Source organism: Cucurbita pepo, chromosome 6 (genome assembly GCF_057944985.1).
Source record: "Cucurbita pepo subsp. pepo isolate OVF chromosome 6, ASM5794498v1, whole genome shotgun sequence".
NCBI lineage: Eukaryota > Viridiplantae > Streptophyta > Magnoliopsida > Cucurbitales > Cucurbitaceae > Cucurbita > Cucurbita pepo.
In genome coordinates, this window is record NC_141803.1 from 2,373,466 (window position 1) to 2,394,284 (window position 20,819).

At 36.8% G+C, this 20,819-nt stretch overlaps 2 protein-coding genes across 3 annotated transcripts; one reads left to right on the forward strand and one right to left on the reverse strand.

The window, feature by feature from the left end:
- The first annotated feature begins 254 nt into the window (after positions 1-254).
- On the forward strand, positions 255-14,410 carry LOC111797719 (uncharacterized). Of its 2 annotated transcripts, none has more exons than XM_023680827.2 (22): positions 255-550; positions 1,758-2,498; positions 2,583-2,992; positions 3,250-3,904; positions 4,947-5,033; positions 5,358-5,404; positions 5,648-5,757; positions 5,936-6,036; positions 6,758-6,850; positions 8,557-8,640; positions 8,982-9,065; positions 10,098-10,166; positions 11,029-11,088; positions 12,106-12,177; positions 12,394-12,501; positions 12,571-12,647; positions 12,870-12,953; positions 13,151-13,262; positions 13,355-13,444; positions 13,667-13,732; positions 13,815-13,910; positions 14,056-14,410. In XM_023680827.2, exons 1-22 carry the CDS (start codon positions 431-433, stop codon positions 14,173-14,175), a joined length of 3,486 nt encoding a protein of 1,161 aa, XP_023536595.1. In that variant the 5' UTR covers positions 255-430; the 3' UTR covers positions 14,176-14,410. The 2 variants fall into 2 exon arrangements, with proteins under 2 accessions (XP_023536595.1, XP_086981194.1); XM_087125068.1 differs by having other exon boundaries at positions 1,848-2,498.
- Positions 14,366-20,715, reverse strand: LOC111797720 (U-box domain-containing protein 52). Its single transcript, XM_023680828.2, has 10 exons — positions 19,811-20,715; positions 19,255-19,334; positions 19,055-19,176; positions 17,912-18,123; positions 17,713-17,824; positions 16,366-16,678; positions 16,171-16,272; positions 15,677-16,105; positions 14,823-15,581; positions 14,366-14,724 (listed from the first exon to the last, which is right to left on the reverse strand). Exons 1-10 carry the CDS (start codon positions 19,998-20,000, stop codon positions 14,668-14,670), a joined length of 2,376 nt encoding a protein of 791 aa, XP_023536596.2. The 5' UTR covers positions 20,001-20,715; the 3' UTR covers positions 14,366-14,667.
- Between the last annotated feature and the right edge of the window lie 104 nt (positions 20,716-20,819).

Sequence of the window (20,819 nt, forward strand, 5' to 3'; positions counted from 1 at the left end):
AAATATGTGCCCTTTAATAATTAATTTGTTTCTTACAATTGCACTTTTTAATAAATATTTAAAATGGTTAGTCAAATTTTAAAAAATTAATTTGAATATTAAAAAAAATGCAGAATATGTAAAATATTATTAAAATAACCATATATTAATTGAATTATATTTATGTTAATTTTGAAATTTTGTTTAGTAATAAATTTTCAGGATAAAAAAAAAAAAAAAAAAGAGATAAAATGACATGGCCCTAAAACCCTAATGGAGTGGCGCGAGAGCGGCTGCTTGACTTAATCCCAAAAACCCCATTTTTGGCGCCTCGGTTGTTTCTGAAACTTCCTTTGCTCTCTCTCTCTCTCTCTCTCTGTACTTGGAGGTGAGAGCGTAACCGAGAGAAGCTTGGAAGCGAGCGTGCTCGCCATTTGATTCTGCTGAGTTAATGAGGCAGCTTCAGAGGAGCTTGTTCATGGCAACTACTTCCAGCAACGCTATTTCTTCCTCTGTATTTTCAACAACTCCGTCTGCTTCGTTCTCGCGACTCCGTCCTTTGTTGTCTAAGGTTCTCATATTCTACCAATTGCTCTATGCAGTTTTTTTTTTTTTTTTTTTTTTTTCTGATTTAAAGAAAAAAACATTTAAACTCTTGCGTTTTTGTCTAGAGAATTGTCTGGCAGCAAGTATTTTATTAGACCTTAATTTTATGAAATTTATGAAAACTTGTTTCATAATGATCAGTTATGTATCTCTATGGCGTTTGAAGAGTTGCAATTTTATACTGGCTTGAAGTCTTTTTTATTTTTATTTTTTTAACGCCAATCGAACTTCTGGTGTTGGACATTTTGGTTCGCTCTTTTGTTCGTTTTCTAATTGTTTTGGAGTGGCCTAGTGAATTTATATCTTTATCGCGGCTGTAGTATGTTTGCCACCAAGTTTTTCTTTGCTGTTTAGTATGTTGTTTTGGAATTGTTTAATTCGTACTCTTACATTCAGATTAGATATCTGTTCGCAGCAAATATCAGAGATGAACAGTATAATTTTTTTTTCTTCTGATAAAAGACAATTTCATTGATGGTTGAAATTTACAAAAGGGATGTACCCATGGTGTTTACAAAAGACCTTCTTCTCAATTTGCAATAAGGGAGGTATAACTATAGGAAGTAAGACAGTTTACACCAAGATATAACTTGCTAGAGAAAATGATAACGGTATAAATTTTTTAGAAACTAAGTGACAACAGTCAATACAATCTTGCTGGAGAAAATGTTGGAAAAGTTGCAATTTTTATACATGCTTGAACGGTCAATACAATTTTTGTTGCCGAGCGTAAACTTCTGGCATTTGATTTTTTGGCTACTTTCGCTTACTTGTTCTTTTTCTGAATGTGTTTGAGTTGCCTAGTGAATTTATGTTTTTATGGCTGTGAGATAATGTGTTTTCTGCCAATCTCTATTTTTAGTTTCACCGCGCGTATTTGAGTTTTTAATTTTTAGATTCATTCACTCCCGTTTGTGGATTTGTCTTGCAGCAAATATTAGAAATGGACTATTATGAACAATTTTAAAATTTAATGTCTCCTAAGAAAAAAAAAAACGTTCGAAAAGTTGCAACGCCATGTATGCTCTAATGTTTTAAATGCCATGCAAATTTCTGCCATTTGACAATTTTTAGTTACTTCTGTTGACCTTCTATTCGAAATATTGTGGAACAGCCCAGCATTCTTTTATTATGGTGATAATGTGTTATTTTGTTTGGTGTTTGCGTTACAGTTGCAGAGCAGAACTCTTCAAAATAATACTAGCAAATGCATACCCGTTTTACCTTTTTCCACTGTTTGTAATTACGCCAAATGTTCTCAGCTTGTTTTTAGAAAAAGCAGAGTAACATTTGCTGTCAAGACTGAACGTGCAAAGGCTGGGCAGTGTCGTACATGTGATGGGCCAAGTTGTGTTTTCACTCTACATTCCCGCTTACCGTTGGGATTTCATCATTCTGTTGCATCCCCAAATGCTTCTAAGCGACAGGTGTTAAATGGCACTTTTACACCTACATTTCCTAATTATAGAGCTTTTGAAAAGAAGTTCTTTTCTCAATCTACAGAAGCATTGAATAAAACTGAGAATGAGAATGTTAAATATGCAAGTAATGGAACAAGTACATTCCCATCTGAAGGATTGAATAAAAAATCGAAGGGTGCCAAGCCTGTTGCTACATCCAGGAAAAAGCGAATTAGTGCTTCAGGGTCCACTGGCTCCACTAGTGTTATTGGAACAAATTCAAGCGATCAGTTGGTTGGAGTTACCAAGGAGGCAGGTAAAGTTTCATCTAATTCTTCTTCACCCGTTAGGAAAGCATCCAAGGGTTTGAAAGAAAAGAACTCTGGGAGCAAGAAAAAGAAGGAAGCTATATCTCCAACCAATTCTTCAGATGTTGAAGCAGTATGCAAGGATAGTCAGTCAAAGAGCTTAGATAGTAGCAATGTTGATAAGAATGTTGTACAAAATCCGAAGGTTAGCAAATAGTAATTGATGGATGTTTTTAATCCATTTTTCCCTTCTCATTGCATTATTTTAACTAACAGTGCAATTTTTCAGAAAAAATCATCGGGGGGTACTGCCAAAGGTTCTGTTTCAACTACACAACAATCCAACAAGAAAAAAGGTAACTCTAGCAGAAAAAAAGAAGCTCAGAAAGATGCTAGTAAGTTGCCACAGAAGCCAAACCTTGTAGTGGATGCAAGGGGGAAATCTCGGGGAATAACAACTTTGAAGAAGCTATATCCCCCAATGGGAAAGTCTGTTATGGTGGTGGAATCTGTTACAAAGGCAAAGGTTATTCAGAATTATCTTGGTGATATGTTTGAGGTGCTACCTAGTCATGGCCATGTTAGAGACTTGGCTGCAAGGTCAGGATCTGTTAGACCTGATGATGACTTCAGTATGGTGTGGGAGGTTCCTTCTGCTGCCTGGACTCATCTCAAGAGCATAAAAGTTTCCTTAAATGGGTATGTATCTGGCTTTTGTTTTTAGCTTGGCCTGCATGCAACTGTATTTTTGGCTAACTTGATAAGGATTGTTAAGTTTACATGCGCACACACACATTTGTATTTCTTTTATTAAGTTTTGTTTGCTTCTTGTATATGGTTGACATTGTTGTGCATCTCTGTCATTTATTTTGTGATGTCTAAAATGCTTCTTTTCTCTTACCTCCAATTCCTAAAGTTTTAATTTTCTTTTCTTTTGCTGTGTATTTATTCCTCAGAGCAGAGAACCTTATTCTTGCATCTGATCCTGATCGTGAAGGCGAGGCTATTGCTTGGCATATAATTGAGATGTTGCAGCAGCAGGATGCTCTACACGAAGGTATTAGCATAGCAAGGGTTGTTTTTCATGAAATAACTGAGGCTTCTATCAAAAGTGCCCTGCAATCTCCTAGAGAAATTGATGCAAACTTGGTTCAGGCTTACCTTGCACGGCGTGCTTTAGATTATTTGATTGGATTTAATATTTCACCATTATTATGGAGGAAATTACCAGGTTGTCAATCAGCTGGGCGTGTTCAATCAGCTGCACTCGCCCTAATATGTGATAGAGAATTGGAAATTGATGAATTTCAACCACAAGAATATTGGACTATTGACATTGAGTTGAACCAAAAAGATCCTTGTTCTTCAGTGGAAGAATTTACAGTCCCTGCACATTTGACCCATTTTAATTCTAAGAAGTTAAATCAGTTTGCAATTAGCTCCACCACAGAGGCAAAGAATATAGAAACTGCACTAAAGTCGGTAAATTTTCAAGTTCTTAGCTCTAAAAAGAATAAAGTGCGGAGAAACCCTCCAATGCCATATATAACATCTACACTTCAGCAAGATGCAGCAAACAAACATAATTTTCCTGCAAGTTACACAATGAAGGTACATGGTAATTTTGTTTTGACTCCTGAAGTTCCCCATGATATAAGATAATTCAGTCATGTTGAGTTAAAATTTTACTTCTAAACAGCAGTCTGCCCCAAATAATTATTTCCCCTATTAATAACATGGTATCTGCTAATGTGTTACTGGATATTGATGTTTTATTCAGAGAGTTATTTATAAAGTGGGCAATTGTTCTAATATTAGATTTTGGGAGTGTTTTCCTTCACATCTATCTTCTAGGAGTTATCTTCGTTGGACCTTAATGATATTTTTAATGTGATTTGGAAATATCATTATCTTGTGAAAATCAAAATCTTTTGCTGGTTTCTTGCGCTAGGGGGTCTTAATACTCTAGTGGATCCAAATTAGAAATCTTGTTTATTGCTTGTTTCTGTTTTTGATAGGGAATGGATGAAGTTGAAACAATTAAATAATCTGTTCTTATTCTGTTCTTTCTGGTGGCTTCCTTTTTGTGCCCTTCAAAACATATCAAGCCATAAATTGAAAGTGTACAATATGAACTAAAGGTTTGGGGTAGATGAGACCCCTTGTGAAGGGAAACTATTGCAAGAAACACCTCCAATTGAGGTTGAGGGGAAAAGTGCCGTGGCAACAAAAAAGGTTACTTGAAGGACACTCCAAAAGTTCTATATCAAATAGATTAATATAATAATAGAACTATTCTTGTCCGACATATTTTTACTCTTATTCTTATCTAAATCCATTTTCTTTTATAAATGGTGCGTATTGTGGAATATATAGACCTATTTTCTTTTAACTGTGTCCCACTACGATTATATGCTGTTAGAATTAGTTTGACCTTCATCTACTTTCTGATTGTTTTCCTGGTATGATGCCTTTTGCTTTCACCTTTTTATGAATGTATGAGGGGTTTCATGCATGATTGAAGACTATAACGCTGTAGTTTTTTATTTTATTTTATTTTATTTTTAATATTTTCCTTTTCCTTTACTTCTTACAACTTAGAAATATAGGGGGGCATTTTATGCTCCTGTCACTTATATAACTTTCTATGCAGCTTGCCCAGAAACTTTATGAGGGAATTCAACTTGCTGATGGAAAGGCAGCTGGCTTAATAACTTATCCAAGAACAGATGGGCTACATGTAAGAATTTTTTTGCCTTCAACTATACCTCCATACTATTTCTTGTTATTTCTTTGGCAAGGCAGCTTGGTTTATCTTGTTGCCAGTAGTCTCTTTTTTCCTATTAATTGTTTTGGGATTTTTATTCATTCTTTGATGTTACCTGTATAATTCTTCATATCAATGCATGGAAATAAGGCCTTAAGAATGTGTGTTATGTATGCAATTAGTTCTTCGGTTGACATTCCATTTCATTTTTGTCCTGGTTCATGCTGTTTTGTCATATTAAAAAATCTTAGGTGCATCTGGTCTAAACATCTTTGCTTGAACTACTTCCTATTTCAGATCTCTGATGAAGCTGTTAAGGACATTCGCTCCTTGATTAAGCAAAGGTGAAAGTTCAAAATTCAACTTCCCTTTTCTTTGTAACTTGCACGAAAAGTTATGTGACAGCTTTTTTAGGCAAATTGATTTACAAGAAGGCTCTTTATGTTTGTAACTTTACTATAGCTGTAGCGTTCTTTCACTTGGGTATAATCTTTATTTGAAATTTCAAGGTGCAATTTGAATTCCCTCCATCCTATAAGGTTTTAGGCTTCTAATTTTTTTATTCTTCAAAAACTTACTGTTTGCAGATACGGGGAGAACTTTGTCTCAGAAAGTGCACGCAAATATTTTAAAAAGGTCAAGAATGCTCAAGAGGCTCATGAAGCAATCAGACCCACTGATGTGCAACGATTACCCTGTAATTATATAATTTTCTGGCTAAATAATACTTGATTAGGGAATATATATGAGTTGTTCTGTTCTAGTTACCTGCTCCAACTATGTCCACTTGTAAGATTATTGCTTTAGCCTTCCCATTTTGGTGAGAACGTTATAACCAATTAGTGTTCGTTTTATTTCATTGAATTCACTTCCAGCAATGCTAGTGGGAACACTTGACGAAGATTCTCACAAACTATACTCTCTTATTTGGCTCAGAACGATGGCATGTCAAATGGAACCTTCTATCACTGAACAGGTCAGAATGCATGCCCATTACAATATTTCTCTTCTCTTTTTCAATATTTTGCATATTTCAGTTTGGAATTGATAAATTTAACACAGGAACGGGAGGCTTGTATAATAAAACTTGCATTATTGATTCCAAAATTTTATTAGTTTTTCTTATTAAGAAGATCTTATCATGACCCTTTATCATACAAGTTTTTGTTTATTATAAAAAAAACATAAAGGCCCTATTTTATTCAAGTTCTTGTTTCTTATGAAAAAACTCAAGATACACTTTTTTTTAAGAAAAATATTTAAGGAATCTACTGATTCCCAAAGCCATGATACAGAAGAGGCAAATGGGTTGATACTGAGGACAACCATATCCTAACCGAGAGAATTAACAATAATATAAGACGTTTTACCAAGTTCATAAGTTCTGGTAGAGATACTTGGGGCAAGAGCCACCCTGACTTGAAAAGGCGCTTATTTTGGCGTTGAGTGGGCTTTTAAATCAAGAAAGATTGTGCATAACTTTTCAAATGTTGATGACAGTTCGTGTATCTTTTTTTTTTTTTTTTTTTTTTCTGGGTAAAAAATGAAGTAATTTCTGGTTGTTTATTAGAGCGGACTATGAGTTCACAACTTCTCTTTCATGGCATGTATTTTTCTACTTTTATTTGTAAATTGTAGTTTACTTCAATTTTGGTTGCACATCTGCAATTTTCTTTTTTGTTTATATATGTTACCAGATTCAAATTGACAGTGGACTTGCGGATGAGTCCATCATTTTCCGATCTACATGCTCAAGAGTTCAATTTCGTGGCTTTCAAGAAGTTTTTGAGGTATGATAGTCATGCTAAGTATTCTTGAAAGAGAGTGATTATTTTGTTTACTTGCATGTAACGGATGCTTATCTACGTTAATTCTTTTTTTAAAAAAATTGTTTTAATTTTTGTAAAAAACTCCTATGAAGTTTTTTGGTTATCCATTAGGATAAATTTAATGAATGGAATTGCATCCTTCTCTCGAAGATCACTTTAATGATATGAATGTTATTAAGGGTACATTAGTAATTAGATAGGGAGTTTATTATGGGGGTAGGTTACAAATAGATGGAGGGGAAGGAGATATTAGATAAACATGGGGTTCCATCTCAATACCAATTGGCAAAGAGAGGAGTAACCCGTGTATCTTATAAAATTGTGAAATTTCCCCGTCTTCCCAATGTGGGTATTCTCAACATGCCCCATGAGATGGTGTCTCTTTGGGTTCACCATTCTTGGATCAGATCCCAATTTTTTTTTGGATCAAATACCCGTTTGGGCTTTATGGACCATGATACCATATTAGATAAACATGTTGCACTATCTCAAAATCAATTGACAATGAGAATGGTAAACCATGTATCTTTAAAATTGTGAGGTCTACCCATTTTTCCAATGTGGTATTCTCAACATGCCCCTCTAGATGCTCTCTTTTGATTCACCATTCTTGAATCGGATCCCAATATATATATATTTTTTTGGATCAAATACCGTTTGAGCTTTATATACTAAGATACCATATTAGATAAACTTGAGGTACCATCTCAAAATCAATTGACATTGAGAGTAGTAAACCATGTATGTTATAAGGACTGTGAAGTCCCCCATATTTGTGGGATCTTCAACAGAAGATATAAAAATTATTTTGGTTAGTGAATTAAGGCTCGAGAATGATCTCAAGAAGGAAGGGTTTACGTACTTCAAAACACGGTTTATCTTGTAGTTGTGTTCTCTTTTATATTTCTCTGTATTTGGGTTCTATCACTCAATTCAATCAATCTTGTCTGACTTTTCTGTCAATTTTCCATAAATATTTAAGATAATGATAGATTAAGTTATTTAGATACTTGGGGGTTTTCTTTGGAAGGTCCATGGAAGAGAGGGTTGTCTGGATGATTGGAAGTAGCCCTTCCTCCCAGTGAGTTGGGTGGCTGGGCATTAAGAACGTCACAAAATATTTCTATCGGAAAAATGTTTTTGGAGTTTCCATCTTGTAAGGAAAGCCCTTTGGCATAAGGTTGCAGTAAGTATGAGATTGATGGGACGAGAAGGGTGTTCAATGATTTGTCTTGTTTTTTAGATTACCTTGCTTTAATATAGTAGTTAGTAGTCTCTCTCGCTCAAACACGTCTTTCTGTTTTCATATTTTTGATCTTACGTGCATATTAGCTCTTAAACAGATATTGGCAAGGAATGTTTGAATGTGACTGTTTTCTGATTAAGGTACCTGTTAGCTGTTTTTAGTTCTAACTGCTCAAACCATGTATTGTAGCTTCCACATCCAGTTGGAGTTTGCATTCTGAATGTTTTTGAAATTATTACCAACTATTCATGCTAAATGGTCCTACTTTTTGTGAGTTTCGAGGGGTGTTTTATCTGGGAGGACATCTTATCTACCCTCATGCTTGCCCATTATTTCTCCTTAAGAACGTGCTTCTTTCTTAATATTCGGTCTTTGTGGGGCTGGGGTTCTTTTGGATTCTAAAGATCTAATAATTTGTCAGGATCCAGAAGTTGATGCAATCAGACATAAAGACCATGAAGAAAATGAACGGGACGAACTGTTTAGAATTCTTAATGCACTGAAGGTACAAGGTTTTATATTGTTGCTTCTGGTTGGTATTTTTGTTCTTTGTAATATCTACTAGACCGTAACCTATTTCTATTTGGTAGAAAAATTTATGATGTTAAGCATCTATGTACATGAATATCTATTACTGAAACATCGAAGAAATTCTTTCTATTTGCTTTTTAACTACTGCAAGGTGGCATGTATTTGGAATTTCCAATTAATTGAGAAATTTTTCTTCTTACTTAATCCTCTCCCTTTTGCATGCTCGCAATTTGTCCTTGAATATTATTTTCTAATGGTGATTGCAATAGTACAGATGGTACAGAAATGTATATTTATTAACCAGTTATTTTTTAGTCAGGGGATCAATTGTCTCTAGCTGCAGTTGAACTCAAGCAACATTTTACCCAGCCCCCTCCTCGCTATTCGGAGGGAACATTGGTAAGTGCTGCCTAACTATTAGACCCGAAATTTTGAGCCTGTAAATAACTGAATACTTGAAAACTATTATTATTGTCACCCATCTTTGAGATTCAAAAGCTTTCGCCTTTTAATTTTCTTTTGAAAAAAATTATTGGAAAAAATTGGGTTTCTGACAAATGCAGAACATTGTTGTATATGTCTTCTTCTTGTCGTTGCCATTGTTTTCTTAATTCTTTTATTATTTTCGCTTGTCACTATGTTATATTCACCCATCTGCATCTCTTTATTTAAATGTATGCCTTTTTCTCATGCTTAACGCATTCTTCATTTATAATATATATGTGCGTGCGTGCGTGCGCGCACAAATGTTTTAACCATAAACAACTTCTCATTGATATAGTTAAAAGGAATAAATGTTCAAGGGATGCAAACTCTCCAAATGGAGTGAAAATAAAGTAAAGAGAAAATATAAAATCATGAACTTAGAGGCAAATACAAATTAAATGAGGCTAGCCATGAAGGCAATGAATGCAGAACGAAAGGTATTAACCAAAAACAAATCCGGGAGATACTAATAAAAAAAATAATGAAGATATAATTCCTTTTTATTATATCTAAATTATAATTCTGAACTTAAGATGAGTTCAAGAGCTTCAAATTCTTCATGTATGGCTCAAATAGTATAGAGAACCTGGGGTCGGACTTCCCTTTTTTCAGGCTGGTAACTGAACAAAACCCAATGGTAGAAAAATTTCAGCTTCGCATCTAGTTATGGAAATTTAAGTTGTTGGATGTAAAACAATAAACATAAGTACTGGTTTTTCTTGAATATGTAGGATATATTTTCAATTCAATTTTGCTCCTCTGCCCCACCAGATATAGGATATAACTTTTGGGGTTATTTTGTAGGCTATGATCTGATTAGACTTATATATGGTTTCTCAGATATAGGATATAAACCCCTCATAATGTAAAGTGAACAGGCCCGTTTTGCATCTGTCTAGTTTTCTGTCTGAAATTTTCTTATTTCACTGGAACTGGATATTACAGGTTAAGAAGATGGAGGAGCTAGGGATTGGGAGACCTTCCACATATGCAAGCACATTAAAAGTTTTACAGGTTACTATAGATCATTGCAAACAATAGATTTGAAATTTTTGTCTTTTATTATTCTGTTTTATGAAGTTCGAATTTAATGGATGATTGCATCCTATCATTGTGAGAAATATCCCACTCTTGGATTCCTACCCTTCCTTTCTATGTTTCATCATATCAATAAAATATTGTTTCTCATAAGAAAAACGTGTTGAGGAATAGCTTAGGACATAAGTGTTATGAATGTCCTATTTTGTGTTCTGAGTAGATAACTAGTTTCTTTCTGTTAAGTATTTGTTATTGCTTCTCGGAGGATTGAAGAATATTTACTTTTGCTATCATAATTTCAAAACTGAATGTCAATACTCCTTTCCAGTCTTTGTACAAAATATGCCTGGTTTCCTTTCCACTTTGAAGTGACCGTACAGATTTCTTAAACAGAACTTGTTTTGGCTTTCAGCTAAGGGGTCACGTTTTTAGTTGTATTTGAATCGCGTTCAAACATACTGATAGCCTTTGGGTCCTCATAGCCCCTACTCTCTTATTGAATAAAATTAGCGTTGAACTGCAATTACGCATGTTAAATTTCACTACAAGCCAATCCATAACGCATGTTAAATTTCCTACAAACAGAGGACGTGGTTGGTTATCTGTGTTAACAGTTTCAAATTTTACATGCCTTGATAAACATTTTATGTATTCATCAATGATAGATTACATTGTAGTGTAAGGTGATCAAGAACAGAACTTGGATCTCTTTTTTAGGTCTGCCTATAATGTCTATGACACTTTTATTGATTCCAACGTGCCTTTTCACGCTATTTGTTTACAGTTTAATGATGATACATACACTTGCTTCTGATTCTTTGATTCATTTTACTTTCAGGACAGGAACTACTTGTCAGTGAAAAGTCGTGTTCTACATCCAGAGTTTCGTGGGCGCATGGTATGCTTGTAACTCTTTATCACATTGAATTCCAATTCTACAAAATTTAATTTATTGCCTTTTCACAGCCCCATTTAGGATGTAAATAATTGCATTTTATGAACAAGTCATTTTTTAACTCCTTTGCTAGCATCTTAGAAAGTAGGTGGAGGGTCAAACAGAAGTTCCATTATCCACTATATCTTATCAGTACTGGTCCTAGACAGAACTGCAGGTTGATTATTGAAAGACACCCAGAAATTATTATTAAGGAAGAGAACAAAGGTTGCACTCGGTAGCATATTGCTGCGTTATTTCGCGACTGATAGTTCATAGGAGTGTTTTTCTGAACTCAAGGGTTTTTTTTGCTTGTTTATTTTTCTAGGTATCCAATGAAAGATTTTCTTTTACTTGAAAAGAGAATATTTAGTTACAGCAAAGGCCATCATGTAGAATATAAGGAACCTATGACTTTATAGGCATTTGAGTTTACTATTGATGAAATTATGTTGGGAAATGTATCTGTCGACATATTCATAAATCCAAGTTATGGGTTTGGATAACCGGGGTATAATCTTTTTTCTTGAAAGTTGTCAACATTTTGTCAACAACATTGACCAGGATATATTTGTTTTCATTACAATTCTATTTTGGGTTGGGTTCAAATCATATGGTAGCCAATGTTTTTCAAGGCGCAAAAAATGCTGGCTTTTTTTTTTTTTTTAATTTTTTTTAATTTTTTTCGAGCTGCAGTATATAAGAAATATACATTAAGAATGGAGAGCATAGTTGAAGTGATATGAATAAAAAACCCTAAACATGAGTTTTTGCATTTAGGGTTGGTAGATTATTTTTGAATTAACAAAAAGAAATAAATCCTTATAATTATTATTGTTTTAAAATAATGAAAAAGCCCTATGAACCAGGCTTCTTCATTTGACTGTGCCATTTTATCTGCAAATTGTATTTATGATGTGCAAATTTTCATGAGGCCTATTTTAATTCTTATTTTCCTCTTTCCATCTTTTGTGATTTAAGGTGTCCGCATTTCTCTGTCATCATTTCTCCGAGGTCACTGATTATAGTTTTACTGCAGACATGGAAAATGAGGTGAGTCCAATTGTTACCGAAGTTTTTCTACTTTCTACTGCCACATATGGGATCACAATCATACATTTTTTGTGTTCTGCCTAAAAGATAGTAGCTCGTCGTTTGTATTGGGTTTGGTTGACATTCACAAAAGTCACCCGATGTTCAAGCATGAATTCCTCATTATCTTTACGGGAAATCTCAAATTTTAGCTAATGTTCTAGTTTCTTTCTTCAGCTAGATAACGTCTCTGCCGGTTTAACTGAATGGAAAGGCCTCCTAAGAGATTATTGGACACGGTTCAGCACATATTGTGAACGTGCTAATAATGTTCATATCCATCAGGTAACATACACCTAGCCTTTCTCCTGATGAATGCTTCAGCTGTAATACCAAAGCTGTCTGATATTTCAGGTGGAAAAGATGCTGGAGAAGAAATATGAGGACTTCTTATTTTCTTTTCTTCCTGATAATTGTAGATCATGTCCGAGGTATGCGTTTGCCTATTTTTCATCCATTTTATCACCAGGTTTTGACCTCTTTGATAATAACACTGATGGTTTTTCTTCACATTTAAGTGATCTAATAAAATGTCATATTTCCAATAAAAAATAGTAAAGGTTAATAACGAAACAAATTGTGTACTTCTTTACTGCATGTTAGAATTTGGCTCTTGTAAGTATTGTGCTCACTTTTAGTTCTTTTTCTTTCAGTTGTATGGAGGGCACTCTGATCTTCAAAGTTAGTCGGTATGGTGCAGGCTATTTCATAGGTTGTGATCAACACCCAAGATGCAAGTAAGTTTGAAAAGGAATAATGTAGTTATAACTTCTTCACTTTAGTTTGGATGAGTCAATTTTTCTCATGATCCCTCTACCATTCAGTCATCGAGGGGAGAATTTGTCGCTTTTGCCAATGTCCTTCAAAGTTCAAACAATCAATTATATTTCATATAAACAGGCTAAATGGTACTTGACTTTCTTTTTGTCATCAGATATATTGCAAAAACATTATATGGTGAGGATGAAGAAGAAGTTACTCCTCAAAATAACCAGAGTGTGGAAGAGCCAAAATTGCTTGGTCTTCATCCAGTTTCTAGTGAGAAGGTTGCATTTACCGCCGGTTTTTTTTTTTTTTTTTTTTCATACATTTGTTCATTCTATATGGTTTTGTTAATTATAAGAATGTTTCCTTTCAGATTCTTTTGAAGAGTGGTCCATATGGGTTTTATGTGCAGCTTGGTGAGGACAGGAAAGGGTACATGCCCAAAAGAACCTCTGTTTCCCAGGTATGAGGTTTTCTTTTCTTGTCTTATAATTTGGACGGAGCGAGTTCTTTGTTTGCCACGATTTACAATGAAACTCACGTATATTTTCAGATTAAAGAATACAACTGTTTTGTTAATGTCTGAAAATTTGTGGGATTGGCTCTGTTCATTAGCACAAAATGATTAGATATTCTTTAATTTCTTGTAAATTTTGATTCAAGAGTGGCTCTTTGTCTCTTCCAGATAAAGGACGTGGACTCTATTACTCTTGAGGACGCCCTTGAACTATTACGCTACCCAATTACTTTGGTATATTTTCATTCTCTGTACATATCTTTCTTTCTCCTTCTCAATAAACTTCTTCTAATTTTTGTGGAACACTTCTTGATAGGGAAACCACCCTAAGGATGGTCAACGAGTGTTAATAAAGATCACGAAAGCTGGGTTCACAGTTAGGCATCGACGCACGATAGCTTCCGTTCCCAAGGTCTTTTTTTTCGTTCCTCCCTACTTTCATTTTTGTTATCAATTTCCCTTGGATGGTTATTAGGGATATAATGCTTTAACTAGTTGAATATAGCCCATTTTATTAGTTTACAATTACTTGAAAAGTTGTGTTATTCCGATGACAGAACTTGAAGCCGAATGATGTCGATTTAGCGAAAGCGTTGGAGCTTCTGTCGAGCGAAGATGTTAGAAGGTGTGGGCGACCTAAAAGCAAACCAAAAGCTGAAGCTGTTGAAGCCATTTAGGGCTTCTCAATAGAGGGCAGTGGGCGACCTAAAAGCAAACCAAAAGCTGAAGCTGTTGAAGCCATTTAGGGCTTCTCAATAGAGGGGATTATGTGCGGCCTTTTGGCTTATTTATTCATTTTTGTCAGCTACATGAGGCAGGTTCTTTAGTAGGAATTTTGACTTTATTGTAATTTTGCAACGGGAAAAATACAAAAAAATACTTAATAAATGTGAACAATTGGATTTACAAACATGGTTAACCCTTGTCTAATATACAATGAAATGAATTAAATAATGAATAAATAAAGAACCCAATAATGAACCAAAAAAATATCCAAATTTATATTCACAAATTGCATTCCCTTCCGCATCAGACCAACTTCCAACAAAGCATCACTTGATAGAGAGATTTGATCCAAATAAGTTCTTCTTGGGCTATCAAATACTTCCTTGAATCAAACATGCTTTCAATGATAATACTTTTTGTCCCTTATTTATCTTTTCCACCCATCAAAAAGTTGTCGTCGATGGGTTTCTCGAGCTGTTGTATGATTGCGGTGATGATCCCTGTAATATATTTAATATGAATCAGACGACTAAGAACATGTTTCAAAATAATTTTAAAATAGTTTAGAACGTACTTCAAAAGTGATCGTTGAACTTACAAATTGTAGAGAAACTTGGCTGTTGCTGCAAGAGGGGCTTATGTCTCCACCCATCAGTGTTGGGTGCGTTGTATCTTCTGCAATAGTTCTCAACCTGTTAAGCTCTGGAAGGATGGCCTTACCAAGATCAGGCCTATCTTTACGTCGTAACTCGGCACACTTGAGCGACATCTTGGCGAAAGACAAAGCTTCTTCAATAGGCCAATCAAGGACGGCTGGGTCGAGAATAGTTTCAAACGTCCCATTCTCGATAGCTCTTTCGACATGGTGAGTCAATCCCATTGGTGGCCTAGAAGTGATCAGTTGGAGAAACATGATGCCTAGCGAGTATATGTCGGATTTCACACCAAGCATACCTGTCTGCTGATACTCGGGATCAATGTAGCAAAATGTTCCAGCGGTCGATGTCATTCGATATTGTGTTACACTATTAGCAATCGATGGCGGTACGAGCCTAGCCAAGCCAACATCACTGATCTTACTGACGAAGTTACGATCGAGCAGAATGTTAGCCGGTTTGAGATCACGGTGCACAAGAGGCTCTGGCTTTGTTTGGTGCAAGAACAACAATGCTGTCCCAATTTCAGCTGCAATTTTGAACCTGAGCTGCCAAGAAAGTGGTGGCGTGTTTCCTCGTCGAAGAAGTCGGTCTTCTAGGCTCCCATTAGCCATGTACTCATAGACCAAGCAGCCATACTCGGGGCAAGCTCCGAGGAGGAGAACCATGTTCGGATGACGTATACAGCTGAGTACTTCTACCTGTGAACGGTTATCTTTCACGTTAGCTGACGAGATTCCCTATGGTCTTACTTTTCAAAAAAACTGTTAGCTGAGAGTTATGTATGGTAACTGACCTCTTGTTTAAACTGCGATCGTCCTTGAGTCGCATCGGGACGTAGAACCTTAATGGCAACCGGAGTATGATCAAGATCACACCTGTAAACAGGACCATAGCCTCCTTCTCCGATCTTACGAGATTCAGCAAAGAATTCCGTTGCCACTTCGATCTCGTCGATTGTATACTTCCTATACCTGATATCATTGTTTGCCAATGCATCAACTGCCTTTTTCTTCTCCTCAGCTTCTTTGAGTGCTTTCATTTCAGCCTTCATTCTTTTCTGTCCTTCCAATTCTGCAATTCTCCGAGCCGCTTCAGCTGCCTCGATGGCTGCTTTCGACTTCAACTTCTCCTGTTCCGCTAGCGCCAATGCAGCTTCCCCGGCCAATCTCGCCTCCTCTAATCTCTGTTCTTCTTCTAATTTCCATCGTTGTAGCTCGACCGTCTGCATCACAAACCGCAGATATGATGTTGCAGCCATTGGCACGTTAATCAATCGACTTCGCTTACCTTTTGTTTGGCTGTAAGAGCTTCCTTGCAGGCTGTGCTGTACATTTCCATGGTTTGCTTGAGTTCTAGCTTGAGCCTCCGCATCTCGGCCTCGACGTCTTCCTGCACGCCATCGTACAAAAGTTCATCTAAACATAGTTTCATTTCATCTAATGAAAATTTTATGCATAGACAACAAAGTGACTCAAAACTTACCATAGACTGTGATGAGATCGAAAGTCTGTCACTGTCTTGCGAGATCGAAGAGAACTCGGACGAAAAGTTCATATCCGCTGACATCCGTCCCATCTGTAGAGACTCAAAGCTATGAGGTAAGTCAAAATCTGTACTGCTTGAAACCTGTGGTGGTGTGGATCTTCCTCCTGTATCTTGACTATCATAAAGTGAAGGAAATATACGATCGATGCTCGGTCTTCCGGAGCTAACGAAAGATATATCCGATTCTTGCGTCGGTAAATCTCCATATGATGATGGTTTGTAATTATATCCTTTCCTTGTGAATGGTGACCTGCATCCAACAACATTTTGCTTAACATGATATCATTGTAAAAGTGATGTGTTGTTCTTCAATATTAATAGCTCATGTGCTAAACTACATGCAAATATAATATTCGAGCACGCATACGAGTACAGTACTAAGAATGAAAGATCTAATTAGTGTATGTAACAGTTCAAGCCCACTGTTAGTAGATATTGTCCGGTTCGGCCGTTACGTATTGCTGTCAGCCTCACGGTTTTAAACACACGTCTACTAGGGAGAGATTTCCCACCCTTATGAGGAATGCTTCGTTCTCCTTTACAACTGAGGTGGGATATTACAATTCGTCCACTTTGGGGGCCAGCGTCTTTACTGGCACACTGTTTGGTGTCTGGCTCTAGTACCATTTGTAACTGGGGCTTTCCTCAAGGTTTTAAAACGTGTCTACTATGAAAAGAGTTTAGCCCAACTTCAACCAGTGTCTTGCACCGTCCAGTGACTGGCTCTTATACCATTTGTAATAGCCCAAGCCCACCGCTAGTAGATATTGTTTGCTTCTGCCCGTTATGTATTGTCGTCAGCCTCACAGTTTTAAAACACGTCTACTAAAGAGAGGCTTCCACCCCCTTGTGAGGAAAACTTCCTCTCCAACCGATGTGGGATCTCACAATCCACCCGCCTTGGGGGCCAGCGTCTTGCTGGCACACCACCTGGTGTCTGGCTCTAATACCATTCGTAACAGCCGAGCCCAACGCTATCAAATATTAGTTTTCCCGTTTGGGATTCCTCTCAAGGTTTTAAAACGCGTCTACTATGGAGATGGTCTAGCCTTATTCTAACCAGTGACTCGCACCGTCCGGTGACTAGGTCTGATACCATTTGTAACAACCCAAGTCCACCGCTAGTAGATATTTGTTTCGGCCCGTTACGTATCATTGTTAGCCTCACGGTTTCAAGACACATCTACTAAGGAGAGGTTTTCACACACTTATGAGGAATGCTTCGTTCTGCTCTAAAATCAATGTGGGATCTCACAATAAAAAAACGTAAAGGGTCACACTCACCTCATGAAATCGGTCTCATCCTGCACTTTACTTGGCAGATTACATGGCAGATTACATGGCAGATTACATGGCAGATTACATGGCAGATCAAGGGGTGGCCTATCCGCAGTCGCTGCCAACAAATTCAGCATTAGTTTCATGGAGAATATTGGAACAACAGACATATCAAGTAAAAGGAAATTGTATTGAAAGAAACTACCTCTTGCACTGGCAGAGTGAGTCATCTGGATCTCGGGCGTATCGGATTTCGTGCTGCTTTGTTGAGCTAATTGATCTCGTAGAGGACTAATCACTGGAGCGGGACGAGACGCCGAACGCATCGATTGAACTTTCCCTTTAGAAATGACAAACACATTACAAAAATCTGGTGCTCCTTTTACTACAATGCCAGGAACATCGTTTGTCTTGAATCTGTTCCATACAAAATGAAAATCATTCCAAATTAATGATATCTACAACAAACTTCAATGCTTTTCCCGAGCACAATATGGTCTAAAAATGTAACAGCCCAAGCTCACCGCTAACAGATATTGTGCTCTTTAGACTTTTCGGGCTTTCCCTCAAGGTTCTAAAATGCGTTTGCTACGGAGAGGTTTCCACACCTTAATAAGGAATGTTTCGTTCCCCAGACTTTCCAGACTTTCCCTCAAGGTTCTAAAATGCGCCTGCTGGGGACAGGTTTCCATACCCTTATAAGGAATGTTTCGTTCCCCTCTCCAACCAATGTGGAATCTCACAATCCACCCCCTAGGGAGCTCAGTGTCCTCACTAGCATACCGTCCAGTGTCTGGCTCTGATACCACGTGTCACAGCCCAATTCCACCGCTAGCAGATACTGTCATCTTTGAACTTTTGCTTATGGGCTTCCCCTCAATGTTTTAAAACGCGTCTACTAGGGAGAGGTTTCCAAACCCTTATAAGAAATGTTTCGTTCCCTTCTCCAACCAATGTGAGATCTCACAATCCACCCCCTCGGGAGCCCAGCATCTTCGTTGGCATACCATCCAATGTCTGGCTCTGATACCATTTGTAACAGTCCAAGCCCACCGCTAGCAGATAAAAAATGTTTTCCCTTCTAGGCTTCCCCTCAAGGTTTTAAAACGCGTCTATTAGTGAGAGATTTCCACACTCTTATAAGAAATGTTTCGTTTCCCTCTCCAACCGACGTGGAATCTAACAAAAAGTGATTAAAACATGCCCCAAGCATAAAATAGAAACTAGATTGTTCATGGGTCCGGTTCAAAAGGACCTTTTAAACTCAATCCGATCATTCGAGTTGGAATGATCGAGTTTTTTGGGTCATCGAATTTTTGAATGTGTATGAATAGGAGAAAAAACATGCCTTAAGAAGCCAGATTTTGCTGAAGCGCCCATAACAATGTTCTCTATGGCCTTATTTGCTGCATACTCAATTATGGCCTTTGCAGCATCTGTATCTTCCAACACAACATCCATGCATTGTATCTGTAACTCACACCAAAACATAATTCAATTTTATGAACAAATTTGGATCTTCAAAAAATAAGTAAATAAAAAACTTACATCCTTCCGAGTACAAAAGCAACGAAAAGGAAGGAATAATTCTTTGATGCTGGCTTCAGAGTCAGATTTAGAGCTCATCTCTGCACTCAAAAACAGCTCCATCTTACCAAACATTGCAAGCTAAAAGACTCGGGACCGAATTCGAACCCGATTCGAACCCGTCACAACTAATTAATGCATCTATCCTAAACATGAAACGTTTAAATCTCTACCCACGTGGTTGAACTAAAAAAGAAACTCGTAAATAAAAACTCCGTTTCATTGTCCACCGCAAAGCATCTTAGGTTGACCAAGTCCACTACTAGCAGACATTGTTCTCTCTAGACTTTCCCTTAGAGAGAACGTTTCCACAACCTTGTAAAGAATGATTCGTTCCCTTCCCCAACCGATGTGGGATCTAACACTCTTGGACGATTGGTCAATAAGACGTTTTCAAGATTCATGCCAAGTTTTGTTAAAAGTCGTCTTTTAACAGACCACGGTATACAAACGGTGAGAAAATAAGTACAATTTTTTAGACGAAAACAAAAGGTTTAGAGAGAGAAAGAGAGAGTACTTTGGGAAGAATTAGAAGGGGATCTGAGTTTGACATGAATGAGGAAAACTGATTGACCCTTTTGAAGCAAATAATCAATGGCCCATTTGAGAGCCCCTTGGCTTCCTTTGTCTCTGTCAATGGCCACTGCCACAATTCCCTTCACATCCAGTTTCTCTTTCCTCTCAAGCCCGTATCTTGGTAACCACATCCTTTATTTCTTCCCCACAACAACAAAAAAAAAAAAAAAAAAAAAACCAAACCAAACCAAAAACAAAAACCAGACCCGGAGAACCCAAAACAGTGTCGAGTTCTCCGATGTTTTTGTTTTTGTTTTGATTTTCCCTTTCGTCGCTTTTGCCTTTTGTTCTGTTTTTCAGGTTCTAAACCTCCAAACAGACCCAACAAAGATATGGTTTTTTATTTCCAAATTTTTTTCAAAACCATCGTTCAATTCAATCACCTAATCACTTTCTCTCCCATCCATTTTTCTCTGGTTCTTATTTACGGTTATTTTCGTTTATTTGATTGTTTCAAACGCCATCCCTTTTATTTCCCAACTATTTTTGACACCATTTTCTTTGTTAAACCAACCACAGAACATGGCAGCTCCAAAAATAATAAGCTTTACAGGCCGTGGTGGCGGATTAAATTACAAGTTTAACCTTATGGGCTTCTCCAAGAGGCCTCGTACCAAAATGTAGATGTATTCTTTACTTGTAAATCTACTATCATTCTCTAAATTAGCTAAGGCGGAACCTCCTCCCTGAAGCCTATGGAACCCTCAAACAGCCTCCCCCTTAATTAACACTTGACTCTTTCTCTAGAACCCTCGAACAAAGTACACCATTTGTTTGACACTTGAGTCATTCTATTGACATAGTTAAGTCAAGGGCATGACTCTAATATCATGTTAAAAATCACTATTCTCCACAATACTATGATATTATCCATTTTGAGCATACATTGACTTGCCTTTCAATGGAACCTTAATAAGGGTATTTTCGTAATTTTTCTTTTTTCTAGGTTA

What these genes read in the sequence shown, in the direction of transcription:
- LOC111797719 (XM_023680827.2), top strand. Translation starts at nt 431, where the DNA reads ATGAGGCAGCTTCAGAGGAGCTTGTTCATGGCAACTACTTCCAGCAAC. An exon ending in AACCTTCTATCACTGAACAG is followed by an intron (nt 6,037 to 6,757) that starts GTCAGAATGCAT and finishes ATATGTTACCAG; the next exon opens with ATTCAAATTGACAGTGGACT. An exon ending in CAGAGTTTCGTGGGCGCATG is followed by an intron (nt 11,089 to 12,105) that starts GTATGCTTGTAA and finishes TTGTGATTTAAG; the next exon opens with GTGTCCGCATTTCTCTGTCA.
- LOC111797720 (XM_023680828.2), bottom strand. Translation starts at nt 20,000, where the DNA reads ATGTGGTTACCAAGATACGGGCTTGAGAGGAAAGAGAAACTGGATGTG. An exon ending in CCCTTCTAATTCTTCCCAAA is followed by an intron (nt 19,335 to 19,810) that starts GTACTCTCTCTT and finishes TTTTGAGTGCAG; the next exon opens with AGATGAGCTCTAAATCTGAC. An exon ending in TCACTCTGCCAGTGCAAGAG is followed by an intron (nt 17,825 to 17,911) that starts GTAGTTTCTTTC and finishes ATTTGTTGGCAG; the next exon opens with CGACTGCGGATAGGCCACCC.